Consider the following 14,461-nt stretch of genomic DNA (forward strand, 5'->3'; position numbering starts at 1 on the left):
CAATAATTGTAAATAACCTCGAGAGCATAGATAACAGTAAAACATAGTAAAATAGTTTTGAGTATTTATTGCCTTTGTTTTCATTGTAATTAATTTATTTGTAAGTTTATAGAACTTAAGTTTTAATAATGTTGCATTTAGCAACTGACTCACAAGAGTCGTAAGTTACCAATCATTTTCAAGAGCCAGCTGCAGCGCATCATTGGCTCCAAGTCTCAATGAGCAGAGCTCAGGAATGAATGTGTATTATTAGTGAAGGAAGTGGCTGGATACTCGAGCCTAAGGTGGTGATCCTGGTTCCCCAAGACTCAGGGTGACATGCAGTGGATTCTAAAGTGCTGAGGGCTCGGTGGGTCAGCCCAGGCCTGGAGTCTGAGGGAAGAAGCATCATTGTGCAGGAACTTCATAATTGGGTTCAGTGCCAGCCCTGCAGACTTTGAAAGTGAATGTCATCATGAAGCCCACATGGCTGGATGGGCCAGGTTCTCCTCAGTGGACTGTCCAGGGCCAGTCCAGGTAGCTATTCTGCAGGAGCAGTGGCTAAGGGTCCAGAGCACCCTAGTTCTCATCTGCACCCCTCTCCTTATGAGATCACAGAAGCTCTGTTTCCAGAAATCATTTGGAGAGAAGCAAGGAGGAGGGGAGAAAGTCCAAAAGACTGAGAATTTATCCCAAAGGGACTCAGCCATCTAAAAACACTAAATGGAAATCAACTGGGATTCCATCATACCTTAATACATTTAAGACATGATTACACAATACATTTATGTATAAAACATTAATACATTTATGGGTTGTTTTTCTTCCCCTGCTATCCAGGCAGGTGGACTGTTGCAAGGGAGATCACTGAGTTGCAGGAAATAAAGAGATGACATTGTCTTTGCATCCCATGTGATATGGAAAATATGTGGCCCTGCTACCCCCTCTACCTTTTTCTCCAGGTATCACCACCTGCACCATCAAGTAAGATCAATTAAGCCACCATCAATGCTATGGTAATTTGGTTTGAGACTGTAGGCAGGTACTGTTCTTCTAATTGTTCTTTAAAATAAATGGGGCAATGAACTGAATGTTCTGTATTAGATGTAAGATGGTGCAGAAGGTGTGGGGGGCTGTGGCTTGAGTAGGACTGTACCGGGAGTGGGGTAATTAATGAGGCAGTGTAGTGAGCACGGTCCCTGACAGAGGGTACCCTTGTTAGAAGAACATGAGAGGGAGACAGCGCCACATCAGGTTCTCCTGAGAGTCCACTAAAGTGTAACTTTCATATTCTCCTCATGGAAGTAAAGTAAATTTAAAGAGGTAGGATGGCACTGACTTTCTTCAAATTTAAATTTTATTAGTCGATTTAAATTTTTAAAATGTTTTATTCTGAAAATGAATTTTCCACAATAATGCAATTCAAAATGAGCTCATTTATCTGGCTTTTCTACAAAGGACAATTGAAACACTTAAGGCGAAATTCACTTATTCATCTCCACTTAAGAATGGAAAAAAAGTAACAGACTTCAGGTTTTGGTGAAGGTTAACAAAATATGGGAAGGCTCCTTTTTCTTTTCTTTCTTTTTTTTGGTAGTCTCTTGTGTAAAAGCTTTACATTACTATGGATATGTTATAGTAAGACACTTTTGTTTCTGACTTTCTTTATAAACCCATTTTTAAATTTAAAGGCACACAATAAAGCTTTATGCATTTATTAAAATACACACATTTTGTTAAATTTCGAATTTTCCCTTAGTATCTTGATAAATCAATATTATTGTCAACACCACACATTTGAAAATAAAACACATTTCATAATACATCTGCATATTATTTCTTTCTTCATGATACACTACATTGTACAGTGCACCAATGGGAATTAAAAACCACAAAACGAACAAACTTTAACAAATACAGCAATTTCATACCAAAAAAAAAAAAATAGCAGAGAACAACACTAGGAATTACCATCTGCAAATGCAAGTTGTACTTCTCAAGGACCAAACAAAAAATAAACAAGTTAGTAAAATTTACAAGCTGTATTTATAACTTTGGATATGAATTAAACAGTAACGTTTCTTTTCCACAGTGAGAAAAGCTAGAATGTGGAGTCCTGTCATCAGATGGTGTGACTACATGGAATGAGGACTATAGCTGCTCTCTTAAAAACCTGCAGCCCCCTCTCTCAGCCCAGACAGTTGAGGTATTTATGCACCATCATAAAATTAACAGTATCTTTGCTTTGGAAAGTGAGGGTTTATAATTTCCAGTGTAAATCCTCGCCTTTGGGAGTGTGAATGAGACAAGTATATCAGCAACTGCCAAGACCAATCAACAGATGTGCATGGAACATTCTCTTCATCTCCAAATCAGAATGAACACAGTCCTTTAAAGTCTGCACTGCAGGCGAAATTCACATGACTCACAATTCCCTTTAGCCAATGTTACCAATGTCAGTGTCAAGAAAACTTAATAGAAAAAAAAAAAAAGCACAGAGTGAGTCCCTACCATAAAAATCCAGGCTGCCCCTGTTTCCTAGTTCTAATATAAGCCATTTTCTTTCCTTATGTGTACCAACATGTACTAAATGTCCCAGAGAGTAAGAAATTAGAACTACCTGCTGTCTGAAGACCTTAAGCCCAAAGCTATCTGTGAAAGTCCTATAGGGATTTTGTAATTCTGTGTGTGTGTGTGCAGAACACAGTTAAAAGATTTTTTTTTTTTTTTTTTGAGACAGAGTTTCGCTCTTGTTGCCCAGGCTGGAGTGCAATGGTGCGATCTCGACTCACCGTAACCTCCGCCTCCCGGGTTCAAGCGATTCTCCTGCCTCAGCCTCCCAAATAGCTGGGATTACAGGCATGCAACACCACACCCAGCTAATTATTTATTTTTAGTAGAGATGGGGTTTCTCCATGTTGGTCAGACTGGTCTTGAACTCCCAACCTCAGGTGATCCACCCGCCTCGGCCTCCCAAAGTGCTGGGATTACAAGCGTGAACCACCATGCCCAGCCCAGTTTAATGATTTTGTACACTGTTTTAGTTGATAATGCAGAACACATATTCTCCTTTGATGGGCTGCAAAACTTCCACTCACCCCTTGTGGGCTCTAAGTCCTAAAAAAAGAACACTCTATTTTCTTAGAGAAGTAATTTTGGCAAAAGGCGACTGCCTAGGTATTTCAGAATGATGCATGCATTACTCAAGCAGAGCAAGAAGAGGAAAGCATTTTAAAAAGGAAGTTGCTCTTGAGGAGAGAAAAACAATTAAAACAGCCTTTCTTCTAAAAGTCTTAGAGAAAATAAAAGTAGGACATAGGACCAACAATTATGCACCCAAAAGGGGCTTTTTGCTACCCATCCCCATTCCCAGTGAGAAATACAAATTAAACTCCTTGGTGAAACTTCAGCTTTCTGGTTCCTGCTTGTGTTGAGGTCTGCGGTTTGGGATGCTGTTTCTGCACTTGCCCTCTGTTTAATTTCAAATACTCTTTCATGGCCAGGCCACCACTGGTTACCTGCTGGTGCCTCTCTCTCTTAGGATCTCTAGAGGTCTTTGCAGACACATGGGTCCTCAGTTTCAGGGAGCTGCACAGGTACAGGGGAAGCAGAGGCTCTGTGAAAACTTTGGATAGAAACATCTTCCTTGGCACGTCTTGTTCCAAACAGCATGAAAATGGAGCGCTGGCACACAACCCTTGTGGCAACCACTGGAGTGTGTTTCCTTTGCTCTCCTCTCTTTCCCCCCATAGGAAGTTCGGGGCACCTCTGCACTGCTCACTGACCTGAGGCTTAAACCCCAAGAGTGGACCCCTATCTGCTGCATAGACTCCTTAAGCAGACCCCCGCTCTGGCTTCAGACACATTTTCTGATTTCTGACTTTTCCACACAATAAGACATTCTAATCTGAGATTCATAATTAGGTAAACCTGCGGCTGGCCCTCCGTGGACTTTCCTCTGACATCTTGGGCCCCTGGTAAAACCTAGTGCGAAAGCGGACAGCAATTTTCTCCGGTCCTCTATGTGGATTTTCGACCTGATGTAGCTTCTGTTTATGTTGCAGGTAAGAGGTGGTTCCTTGTAAGATAGACTTCCAACAAATGTTGGATGTCTTACAAATGTTGGATTTGTCTTCCAACAAAAGAAAGGATGTCAGGTTTACCAACCCTTTTCAGCAGAATAGAGGAGAGAGATTTCTTTGAAGGAGTTTGTGTTTTGTTTTCTAATTACTAGATTCATATTCTGGCTGACCCATAGATTCTGAAGAAGGATGGATTGTTAAATTCAACAACTCCCTTCTGCCCGCCATTTATTTAAACATATTTATCATTACCATTATGTAGGCATTTGTATAGCTACTAGTTTGTTACTAAGAAGTAGAACTGGCACATGCCTATAATCCCAGCTACTCGGGAGACTGAGGCAGGAGAATCGCTTGAACCCAGGAGGTAGAGGTTGCAGTGAGCCAAGATCATGCCACTGCACTAGCCTGGGCGACAGAGTTAGACTCTGTCTCAAAAAAAAAAAAAAAAAAAAAAAAAAGTAGAACTCAAGCTCAGTAAAACCTGGAGCTGAGGTTTTACTGTTTAGATTAGATGGATATAACGAGTTGTTAGGTTTGGTTGTTGAAACCTATTGTTGAAAACTTTAAAGTGGCTGTTAAATTGTGTTGCCTGTCCACGTATTAAACGACTATATTTCTCTTAGGTTAATGATGAACGCAGACACAGGACTCAAAGTATAGCTATTTTCCCTTTTGATTTGTTAAATCAACTTGGAGTGTATATGTGGCTTGTTAGTTCCTTGCATAGGCAAGGAAGCCACTGTCTCAGCTTTCTTAAAGTTCAGCCTTCCTGGATTCACACTTCCGTCAGTTCCCCAATTATTTCCCACTCTCTCACCCGAGGAAAGCCAGCCAACTCAGTGTGACATTCAAGTCTCTCTGTGAGTGAGCCCTCACCTGCCTTCCTAGCATTATTTCTTATTATCATGCATAAATTATGTGCTCCAGGCAAACTAGCTCCTTGCTTTCACTTGATGGAGGCACAGCACAAATTCTTAGTCAGAAGACAGCAAGCTAGTAGACCTTACTCATACTGATCCTTTGCCTGGCATGCCTTTCTCTCATTTCTACTTGATAAAATTATGCCCATTTCACAAGTTCTGACACACGTGTGACATTCTTTATGACCTTTCCAGAGGAAAAAGGCTTTCTTCATATTTGAACCGCCACAGCGCATTACAACTCCCTCATCTCACCTGACACTTTCACTATTGTTCTTTATTTATATATCCCATTTCCCCTATTTCATTTTTCTTTTTAAGAGGGTATTCTTCTGTTACCCAGGCTGGAGTACAGTGGCGTGATCGTAGCTCACTGCAGCCTTGAACCCCTGGGCTCAAATGATCCTCCTCCCTCAGTCTCTCAACTATCTGGGATCATAGGCATATGCCACCACACCAAGCTCTATTTCCTCTATTTCTTAAGAGCTGGATTTTTATCTGACTTACGGTATCAGTATCTGCCACAGTACATAATAGGCACTCCACAGATAATTGTTGAATAAATATTTCATTTTCCTCCAATTCATTCATTCTGTCAATCATCAGGTATTTCTTAAATAGACACTATATGCCAGGCACATGTAGCTAGCAAAATCTAGGTTTGAAGCTTATCTGTGGATTTTAATGACCTATGCTATTTCAAACCTTTGCCCGCATGAGGCAAAATTTGTTCTTATCATGCAGAAGTGCTTGTTCTTGTCATTGCCAGCGATTCTATTATTTTTCATGGTGCCCCTCATCGGGGGCAAATTTAGTAAAGCATATCAGTGCTCTGCATTTATGCACTAAATATACATCTAGTTTTGTCTTATCCTTTCTGTTTCTATTTTTATTTGTCCTGAGTTCCTCACTTAATTTTTGTTTTGTATTATATATATTTTAGTAACTGCCTCAAATCCTTTGGAAATGAAGCAGAGTACCAATAAATAAGTAGAATAAAATCTGAAAAAAATGAAGTAATTGGCTCCAAACCACAAATCACACAATGAAATCTCACTCAGAGAGCTTTTGCTATTCAGAATTCAATGAAGTGTAGGTCTTCCTTGGACTCCCTTCAAGGGGCAAAGTTTCTAAGATAATTATAAGGTGATCTTACTTTTAATGTGGTCCCACAAATACATCGTTTAGAAACCTGTTAGGAAAATAATAATATTGTCATTCTAGTGATTGATGATATTTGAAAACTGCATTGTGAAATCTGGGACTGTTTTACAGAAGTTGGTAAACCCGAGGACGAATATGTCTATGTACCTGAAAAAACTTTTTCTATCTTAGTGATTTTCTTTTTTTAAAGTAAGGTTTCTAGGGAGGTGATCTATCAACTTTAGAAAAATAAAGAGAGTTAAGCTTAAAATATACAAATATACTATTCGGAAAAAATGGCTTCTGAAATGAGAGTGGTTCATAGAATCTGCACAAAATCAATAGCAATGGTGTTAACCAAAGCATACATTTTCCATTCCCATCCTATAGAAATGGAATTCATCTGCCACCAGGCTATTGTTACTTTAATACTTAAACCTCACTAATAAAAGGAAGCTCTTTCACCTGCGTTAAGAGTTGGCTATTTTGCACTCCTATTTCACTATTCTCATATTTAGTGAATACAACCCGATCTCATCTCTCTAGATGTATATCAAGCTTAACAGATTGTATTTAAACCAGGCAGATCTGTTGAGTCCTATAGCCAATTCAAAACTTTGTTTTCAAAAGATGACTGATAATTAGTTTATAATTAATTCCCAATGATGTATTTCACAGAGTAGGCACTGTATCTTTATGGTTAACTCTAGGGAAGAGAAAACACAGCATTGTCAAGCATGACATTAATATGATAAAATGACCTCAGGAAACCGGAATTCTAAACAATGACTACAGAAGAATAAAAAAATCTAGAAAATTGCAGTTATTTAATTTAATGGTATACATTGGCTATGATTACGATATGTAATTTATGTAAAGCATATTTTTAAAAAGCTAGTTTCAATTGATCTTTATATGTATGTTAAAACTGAGTGCATCAGCCTGGAGACTTGTCAAGTTTGTTGTTTTATCTGCATTTACCAGGCTCCGGTGCTGCTCATCCGTGGACTGTAGCCCCCAAGGGCAGATGCCATGCTTCTATTCATTCCTGTCACTTAGCATTTGGTCTATTCTCAACCAGTGTTAGTTGAATGAAAAAATGGACTTTTACCTCCTTGCCATAATCCTAAAGCATGCCAAGAGGGCATGAGCCTCAGCTTTTCAGAAAGAACAGACTTGAGTGTTAGCGAATATGTTCTGGAAAACGTTTGTCATACTGATACATCCAGGAGAGAAAGGACAAAGAATTTCTTCTTTTGTCCCTCTTTCAGGAAATCCTCACGGAGATTTTATTAATACCTTGATTACTTTTAATAGCTTGGTTAATTTTATGATAACTCGATTCAAAGTGTGCCTTCACATACATTTGTACACATCTCAGTGCAGCCACAAGAATCCTTGTAACCCGAGAGTAGAATTTATATTATAGCTCATGTGTGTTTTTTTCCTTTGCAAATTCTCTCATCTATTCTGTTTCTGAGAAAATTCTTTTAGTAGCCCCTTTTATGGCCCAAATTTACATCTTACCAGGTAGATATTTCTTTGGGCTTTAGTGAAACTCATCTGGGAAATAACAGGAAAAAAAAATACACCTCTGAAAGTGAGCTACCCCCAAGGAATAAGGTTCAGAAATGAAATGTGATCTCATGGAATGCAACTACCTAAGTAGCTGTAATTCAACCTGTTTTGTTTTCAGAGTAGCACACACCAATCAAGTGGTTGCATATCTCAAAAAACTACAGAATTTATAATTTTAGAAATACGAAAGAGAATTTGCAATGTGATCTCAGTGGCTGGGTCACTTCTCCTTGTCAAGATTTTTATCTGATTATAAAACAAACAACCTACTTCTTCAAGGTATATCAGTGCCATGAAATCATGCTCCACCTTTGCCCTCTTTCATCATGTCACCAGGAGCTGGAGTCTGGTATAAGAGAGGCCATGACAGAGAGTTAATTTCTGCCAATGCTCTCTGGCCTTCACTGCAAGAGATGGTTATTTAATTTTCTTCTGGGCATTTACGTAGAACCTTGATGGTGCTTCTTACCATATTACTGGGTCTGCATGACCGCTTTACGGTGAATCTGAAACCATTGGGAAAATGGTCTCAGAGTCCCTGACCTTTGCTGGATCCTAAAATTATAGTTTGGAAGCTGTGAGAATGTTGGTGAATAAAAAGAAGCATGTGTCTTTTGCATGAATTAATTTTGGGTGAGATTGCAGGATAAAATGATGCTTGCTCAGGAAGTGCCAGTGCCCACCTACCCACCCTGACCTCGGGGAGCAGCGCTCAGCCTGACATGCCAAGAACAGAGCTTTGTTTCCGTGTCTCAGGTGACTGAAATTCTGCCTTCTGCCCAGAGCCCCTGCTGGGGCTTCAACCAGCAAAGCAAAGGCTTAGGAAACATTTGCTCCCATCAGCCCTGATGGTTGTACCTAAGATGGAATTTCAGATAGCCTCTTGTTTATTTATTTATTTATTTTAACAAGGTGACCACTTAGGGGACCCAGGTTAAGCCCTTCAACAGAACTATCCTGAAGAGCAAAAGTAGCAAATGACAGGCTATGACTAGGGATTGAATTTGGGGAAGGCTGGATTTGTGAAATGAGAGCCAAAAAAGTTTTCACCTTCTAGCCCACAGGTTAAGTTACTGAAAATCAATCATCACCATTTCTACCCACTTGTATGTTTCTCCTACTCTGGAGAGTAATCTAACTCATCATTTGCAATTAGGGCCTCTGAGTTCTGTTTGTGTTTGCTTTTGCTCTTCGCTTTGCTACTTGTCCGGCCGTTTGCCTTCGCATCTGACATCTGTTGGTAATAGAAGCCTTTGTCTTCGGTGGGCCCGCCCCAGTCCTCTTGGCTCTCACCCTCTGTGGCGTAGGAGAAACCCTCCTCCACTGAGAAGGGGTCATCCACGTCGTAGCGTTGGTACGTGCTTTGGTGCAGGGCCTCTTCTCGAGCGCTGATTTCCAGGGTGCTGTTCCAGATGCCATATCCAAAATAAATGAGTAGACCTGTTGGGCGAGGGGAAAGGTACAGGTGAATAAGCAATTGCTTTGGGATCCTGGGACTAGCAGAGAGATCACCTTCCATGATGAAATCAAAGCTGGGGGAGCGGGGATGTATTTTCTTTGGTTTATGTGGTGTTTTGAAAATACTTGAATTAGATACCTTTTAAAAATTGGGAGATCTTGCGTTAAGCAACCCATATTAACAGTTTTTCCTAAAAAAGTCAAAAGATTTGATAACACTGCATCCACATTTCTACATGGTGATTTTTGGCTGGTGGTGAGAACTAGCTGCCTCTTTAGACAGGATACGGGGTCTCTAGTTAACCTCAGTCCCCACCTACCCTGCTGACATCCAGCTCATTACACTCATATAGCTGCCAGCCAGGAATTTGCATTTTCTACCCTGGGTGAAATATTTATAGATCAACAGTTTATTCCCAGCCTTCTTATAAGATTTTGTTATTCTCTGCCTCCACTTAGGGACTCCATCTCTTGTTTCACCTCTTAGCAGCATGCATATATTATCCTGTGATTTACCTTGCCGTTTTACACTTACTAAAGGCGTAATATATCATGGCCACTTCAAGCTCCCTGCTTTCTTCCGTGTGATCTTCGAGTGTCTAGTGCATGCTATTATTATGTCCCTTAGAACATCTGTTGTGTGATTATCTGCACAGGGTCATTTCTATTTTATAGACTCTGCAGAAAATTGGCACTTAATGTTTGTTGAATGAATGAGTGAGAACTCCTGACAAGCATGAAAGGTCCAGTGCGACCTCTGTGTTGATGTCATCCCAATCAAGGGAAAGAAACTTTCCCCCCTCGTTAATATGTAGCATTCATATATGCTAATGTTTCATTTCTATGATTAAAAAACATACATAAAAGTCGTTTATGAGTTCCCATTTTCTTTTCCTTTTCTTTTCTTTTTTTTTTTTTTTTTGAGACAGGGTCTCACTGTTGTCCAGGCTGGAGAGCAGTGGCATGATCTCAGCTCACTACAATCTCTGCCTCCTGGGCTCAAGCCATTCTCCTGCCTTGGCCTCTTGAGTAGTTGGGACCACAGGCATATGCTACCACGCCCAGCTAATTTTTGTATTTTTGTAGAGATGGGGTTTCACCATGTTGCCCAGGCTGGTCTCAAACTTTTGGACTCAAGTGATCCGCCCGCTTCTACTTCCCAATGTGCTGGGATTATAGGCATGAGCCATCAGGCCTGGCTTGAGTCCCCATTTTCTATCTTGAATAGACTCTGAAGGTTCAGGGCCTGGAAGTCTGAGAATCATAACCTTGGAGTCCAAAGAACATGATAAGTAAGAGTGTGGGCTCTGTGTTCAAATCCTGCCTTCATCACTATTAGCTGTGTAACCCTGGTCCCATTAGCCTCTCTGTTCCTCAGCATTCTCTGTAAAACCTTGAGAGCTATAGCAACCTTCTTAACATGGGAGTGCCTGAGGATGAAATGAGGTACTTCTCAGGTGGTTCTCAACCCTGGCTTACTGCACTTGAAAGCTACCCGGGGGCGTTTTTTGAACCACTCTGATACCCTAGCCCCATCCTGGAGATTCTGATTTAATTAGTCTGCAGTGTAACGCAAGCATAGGTATGTTTTTAAAACTCCACAGGTGATTCCAATGGTCAGAGTGTCCCTGAGATAATGAACTATGCCTGATGCATGTGTTCCACTGCCCACTCAGCCCACATTATGGCCTAGCCACTGGGGTCCACACAGTATGCAACCTCCTTCCCGGGCCCTAACATCCTCCTCTGAGTAGCACCAGTCTCTTTGACTTTGCTAACCCTGCAGGCATCTGCTGGGCTGGTTTGCTTAGCACCGCAAGTCAAGCCTGCTTTGCTGCTGTGGTGCTTGAGAAATCTTGCTCTCTTTTGAATTTGAAGTGTGCCTTTTTAAGCTTGAGTTTCTCCCTCCTTGTCTCAAATGACTTTGTCCCCACTCCCTCCCACACTCCCCAGTGAAATTAACTTTCCAGGAGCCAAAGTAAGCAGAGATTTATAGTCCTAATTGGTAATAAATCCTGGAGTTAATTATTTGCAGCTGTAGCTATTAGTGCTCAAATAGTGATTTCATCTTTTAAAAGCAGGGTATTTACTCTTGCTTGTCTGTAGGTGGGGGTGGCCATGGGGGATAGTTATTATCCTTGTGTAGAACAGGGTATCACATTAAGGCCTCTTCTAAGAGTGCCAGTGTGCTGGTTCTTGGAGAATGCCTCTGTCTGAAGCATGTTTGGGATCTGAGAATGGATTTCAGGTGACCAAGCAGGATCTGTGCACACCTCCTTTTGCACAGCTTTGCTTTTTTTTGCCATATTTTCTTCTAGACATCCAGGCAGATGCCAAATATTGATTGCCTCCTACTCCTGCTTGGTACCTATTTTGCCAGTTCTTTCCTTTCTGATGCCTTTCTCTGCCTTTACTTATAGATGAGTCATTTCCCTACTGAACTTAATACAATCTTTTTCTTTTCCCTTTACCCCAAACGTCTCTCCTCTGCCACCACACAGGTCATTGCTCAGTCACTGGTTTGATGTCACTCATCACTGGTTTGTTGATTTCAACAGACCTGTATGTTGATTCCAACCTACCCTGCCCCCACGAGGTATTTGGGTGTCAGGTAGATTCATATTATGAGAATTCTCTAAAAACCTTGAATCACAGATATTTAGAGCTGGAAAAGATGCTATAGATCACCTATGCATTCTAAAACCTTCATTTTACATTAGAAGAAACAGAAGCTGGGAAAGAATGAGTGACTTGCCTGGGTCTGAGAAGCAGAGGAACCAGCTTTATAGATAGAGGGAGAGAAGTCTCGGGCGTGTCTAGTCCTTCACACCTCCTTTCCCCTCCCCCAGGCTAGTTTACAGACTGTGCTTACTGCAGGAAATACGTGGTAAGAGGTTAGGTTTACATTTGTTCTTTGAAAGTGGCCAGGCCTGGAAGGAACAGGTGTGTGTGTGTGTGTGTGTGTGTGTGTGTGTGTGTGTCTGTGCGTCTCACATATTGACTGTGGTTACTTTTTACTTTGTGAAGACAATCCATGGAAACTTGCCACATAAATATTTACGGGTCTTTTCATGTTTGCCCTGAACCCCCTGGAGTTTCAAAGGTGTGTCACTCTCTTCAAAAATGCATTTCAAATGTGAGTACTGTGAAACAAGAAGCAACCATGTGCATGCAGCCTGGTAGAGTAAATAGTAGCTGCAAAGCCATTCCCCTGGGCTTGGCATTCTGTGTGTCTGTCTTTCTTGCTGGCCCTTGAGTCAATTCAGGAAAAGTGGTGTGAAGCTGAGAAGGATTGGAGAAAAGAAAAATGGAGGGGGACAAAGAAACAGAGGGGACCAGATGAAGGGAGGGAGGGAGAGAGAGAGAAGAGAAGAGAAACGTATTACCATCTGTCCCACATAAACAAGGGCTTTGTGTCGGAGAAGTAAACAGAGCCGCTCCACGCCTCCTGTGTGGAAGCAGGGTGTTTTGTTTCTGCTCCTGTTTTTTAGTTGGCTTAGAGAACGAAGAAGGAGGTAGTTTCTGAAAAATCTGTGGGGATTCTGGGAATCCTGAATCATCTAAACTAAACTTCACAAAACACCTGTGTGTGCTGGGTTAGGACAGTGAAGGATCATTGATGTTGCACCTTTCTCTCAAGGAGCTCAAAATGTTACGCAAACAGTATCTTGTTTATCCTGTCCGGGAAGGTGTGTGCATGTGTGTGTGTGTGTGTGTGTATGTGTGTGTGATTATGTGCACAGCACACTTCACAGAAAACGAGGGAAGGTCCACAGCCACACAGGGAGCAGGTGGACAGTGAATCTTTCCAGGTCTCGCCACGCCCTAATCCAGGGCGCTTCTCTCTCTCTTACATCTCCCGTCTACCAGGGATGGAAAACAATTTGGCTTAACGTTTTATTCTGAAGAACATATACAAAAGTGGAGTGAATAGGATCATGAATCACCAGCTCCCCTCACACTCCTTCCCCTGGCCCCTTCTCTACAGATCGTTTTGAAATAAATCCCTTCTATCATAGGTTTACTTTGTAAATATTTAAGTGTGCATCTCTAAAAAACAGTATTATCACATCTAAAAATTAATAATAATTTCTTAATATTATCTGATATCCAGCAGTATTAAAATTTATGTAAATTATTACCTGTGTGTGGAAAACTCTTCACCTTCTGAGGCTACACATGTATTCCCATGATGCCATCATTGCTTCAAGTAGTTTTTGGCCACTGCTAATCAAGATGGTCACTGGGAATGGCATCACATTCTTTTGTAAACTCTTACAGAGGGCAATCTTATATCTTTTGAGGGTGGATTTGATTTTGCCATAAGCCAGAAGTCATTTGAAACCAAGCCTCAAGAATAAGATGGCTAATTCATAAATAATACTATTTATTCTATTTGGATATTTAATTTTGCTGTACCTTAAAAGCAGATAACTTAGATCCATTGCTGTGTGGTTACTATCTTATGTCAGTAGGAAACTAAAAGCAGGTGTGATGTTAAAAATCAGAGGGCGTCAGCCTCTGTGCTGCAGCAGTGTCTCCGAGGCTCCTCTGTGGGGCTGGAATTTTTTTTTTTTTTTTTCGAGTTGATGGGTTATGGTGGGGGTGCCTGGTGTGTTCAGGAAAGTGACTAGTTAGCAGTAAACACAGAAGTGTTTCAATATTCTGGCTGGGCGCGGTGGCTCACTCCTGTAATCCTAGCACTTTGGGAGGCTGAGACAGGTGGATCACCTGAGATCAGGAGTTAGAATCCAGCCTGGCCAACATGGTGAAACCCTGTCTCTACTAAAAAACAAAACAAAACAAAACAAAAACAAAAAAACAAAAATTAGCCTGGCATGGCAGCAGGCACCTGTAATCCCAGCTATGCGGTAGGCTGAGGCAGGAGAATTGCTTGAACCCAGGAGGTGGAGGTTGCAGTGAGCTGAGATCGTGCTATTGCACTCCGGCCTGGGCGACACAGCAAGACTCCATTTCCAACAACAACAACAACAACAACAACAACAACAACAACAACAACAAGTGTTTCAATATTTTAACAACAGACACAGTCGGACTGGGGCACGTGGGCTGCATGCTTGCCCTGGTCAAAGGTAATGGTGGTTCGTCTTGTGAAAGTCTGTTTGCAGTGATGGGAAATGTTCAAAGGGAGGCTTTGGCTTCTTTTCTAGACAGAAGGTCCCCGGTGGAATATGTGCCTATGAGAAGTCCAGGCTAGACAAGATCAAGAATCATGCCTTTAGCAATTGAATGGGCTTTCTTTATGATATTAAACACTTTGTGGTTATAATGCACTTC

General features: G+C 41.2%; 1 protein-coding gene across 1 annotated transcript in view; it reads right to left on the minus strand.

Moving 5' to 3' along the window:
* Positions 1-1,680: 1,680 nt before the first annotated feature.
* LOC105465811 (solute carrier family 7 member 14) overlaps positions 1,681-14,461 on the minus strand; it is a 122,586-nt gene continuing 109,805 nt past the window's right edge. Inside the window, exon 8 of the mRNA XM_011714439.3 lies at positions 1,681-9,145. Within this exon, the coding sequence (XP_011712741.1) occupies positions 8,823-9,145 (323 nt within the window). The 3' untranslated portion in view covers positions 1,681-8,822. The remainder of the gene's footprint in view (positions 9,146-14,461) is intronic.

Source organism: Macaca nemestrina, chromosome 2 (assembly GCF_043159975.1).
Source record: "Macaca nemestrina isolate mMacNem1 chromosome 2, mMacNem.hap1, whole genome shotgun sequence".
In the NCBI taxonomy this organism is placed as follows: Eukaryota; Metazoa; Chordata; class Mammalia; order Primates; family Cercopithecidae; genus Macaca; species Macaca nemestrina.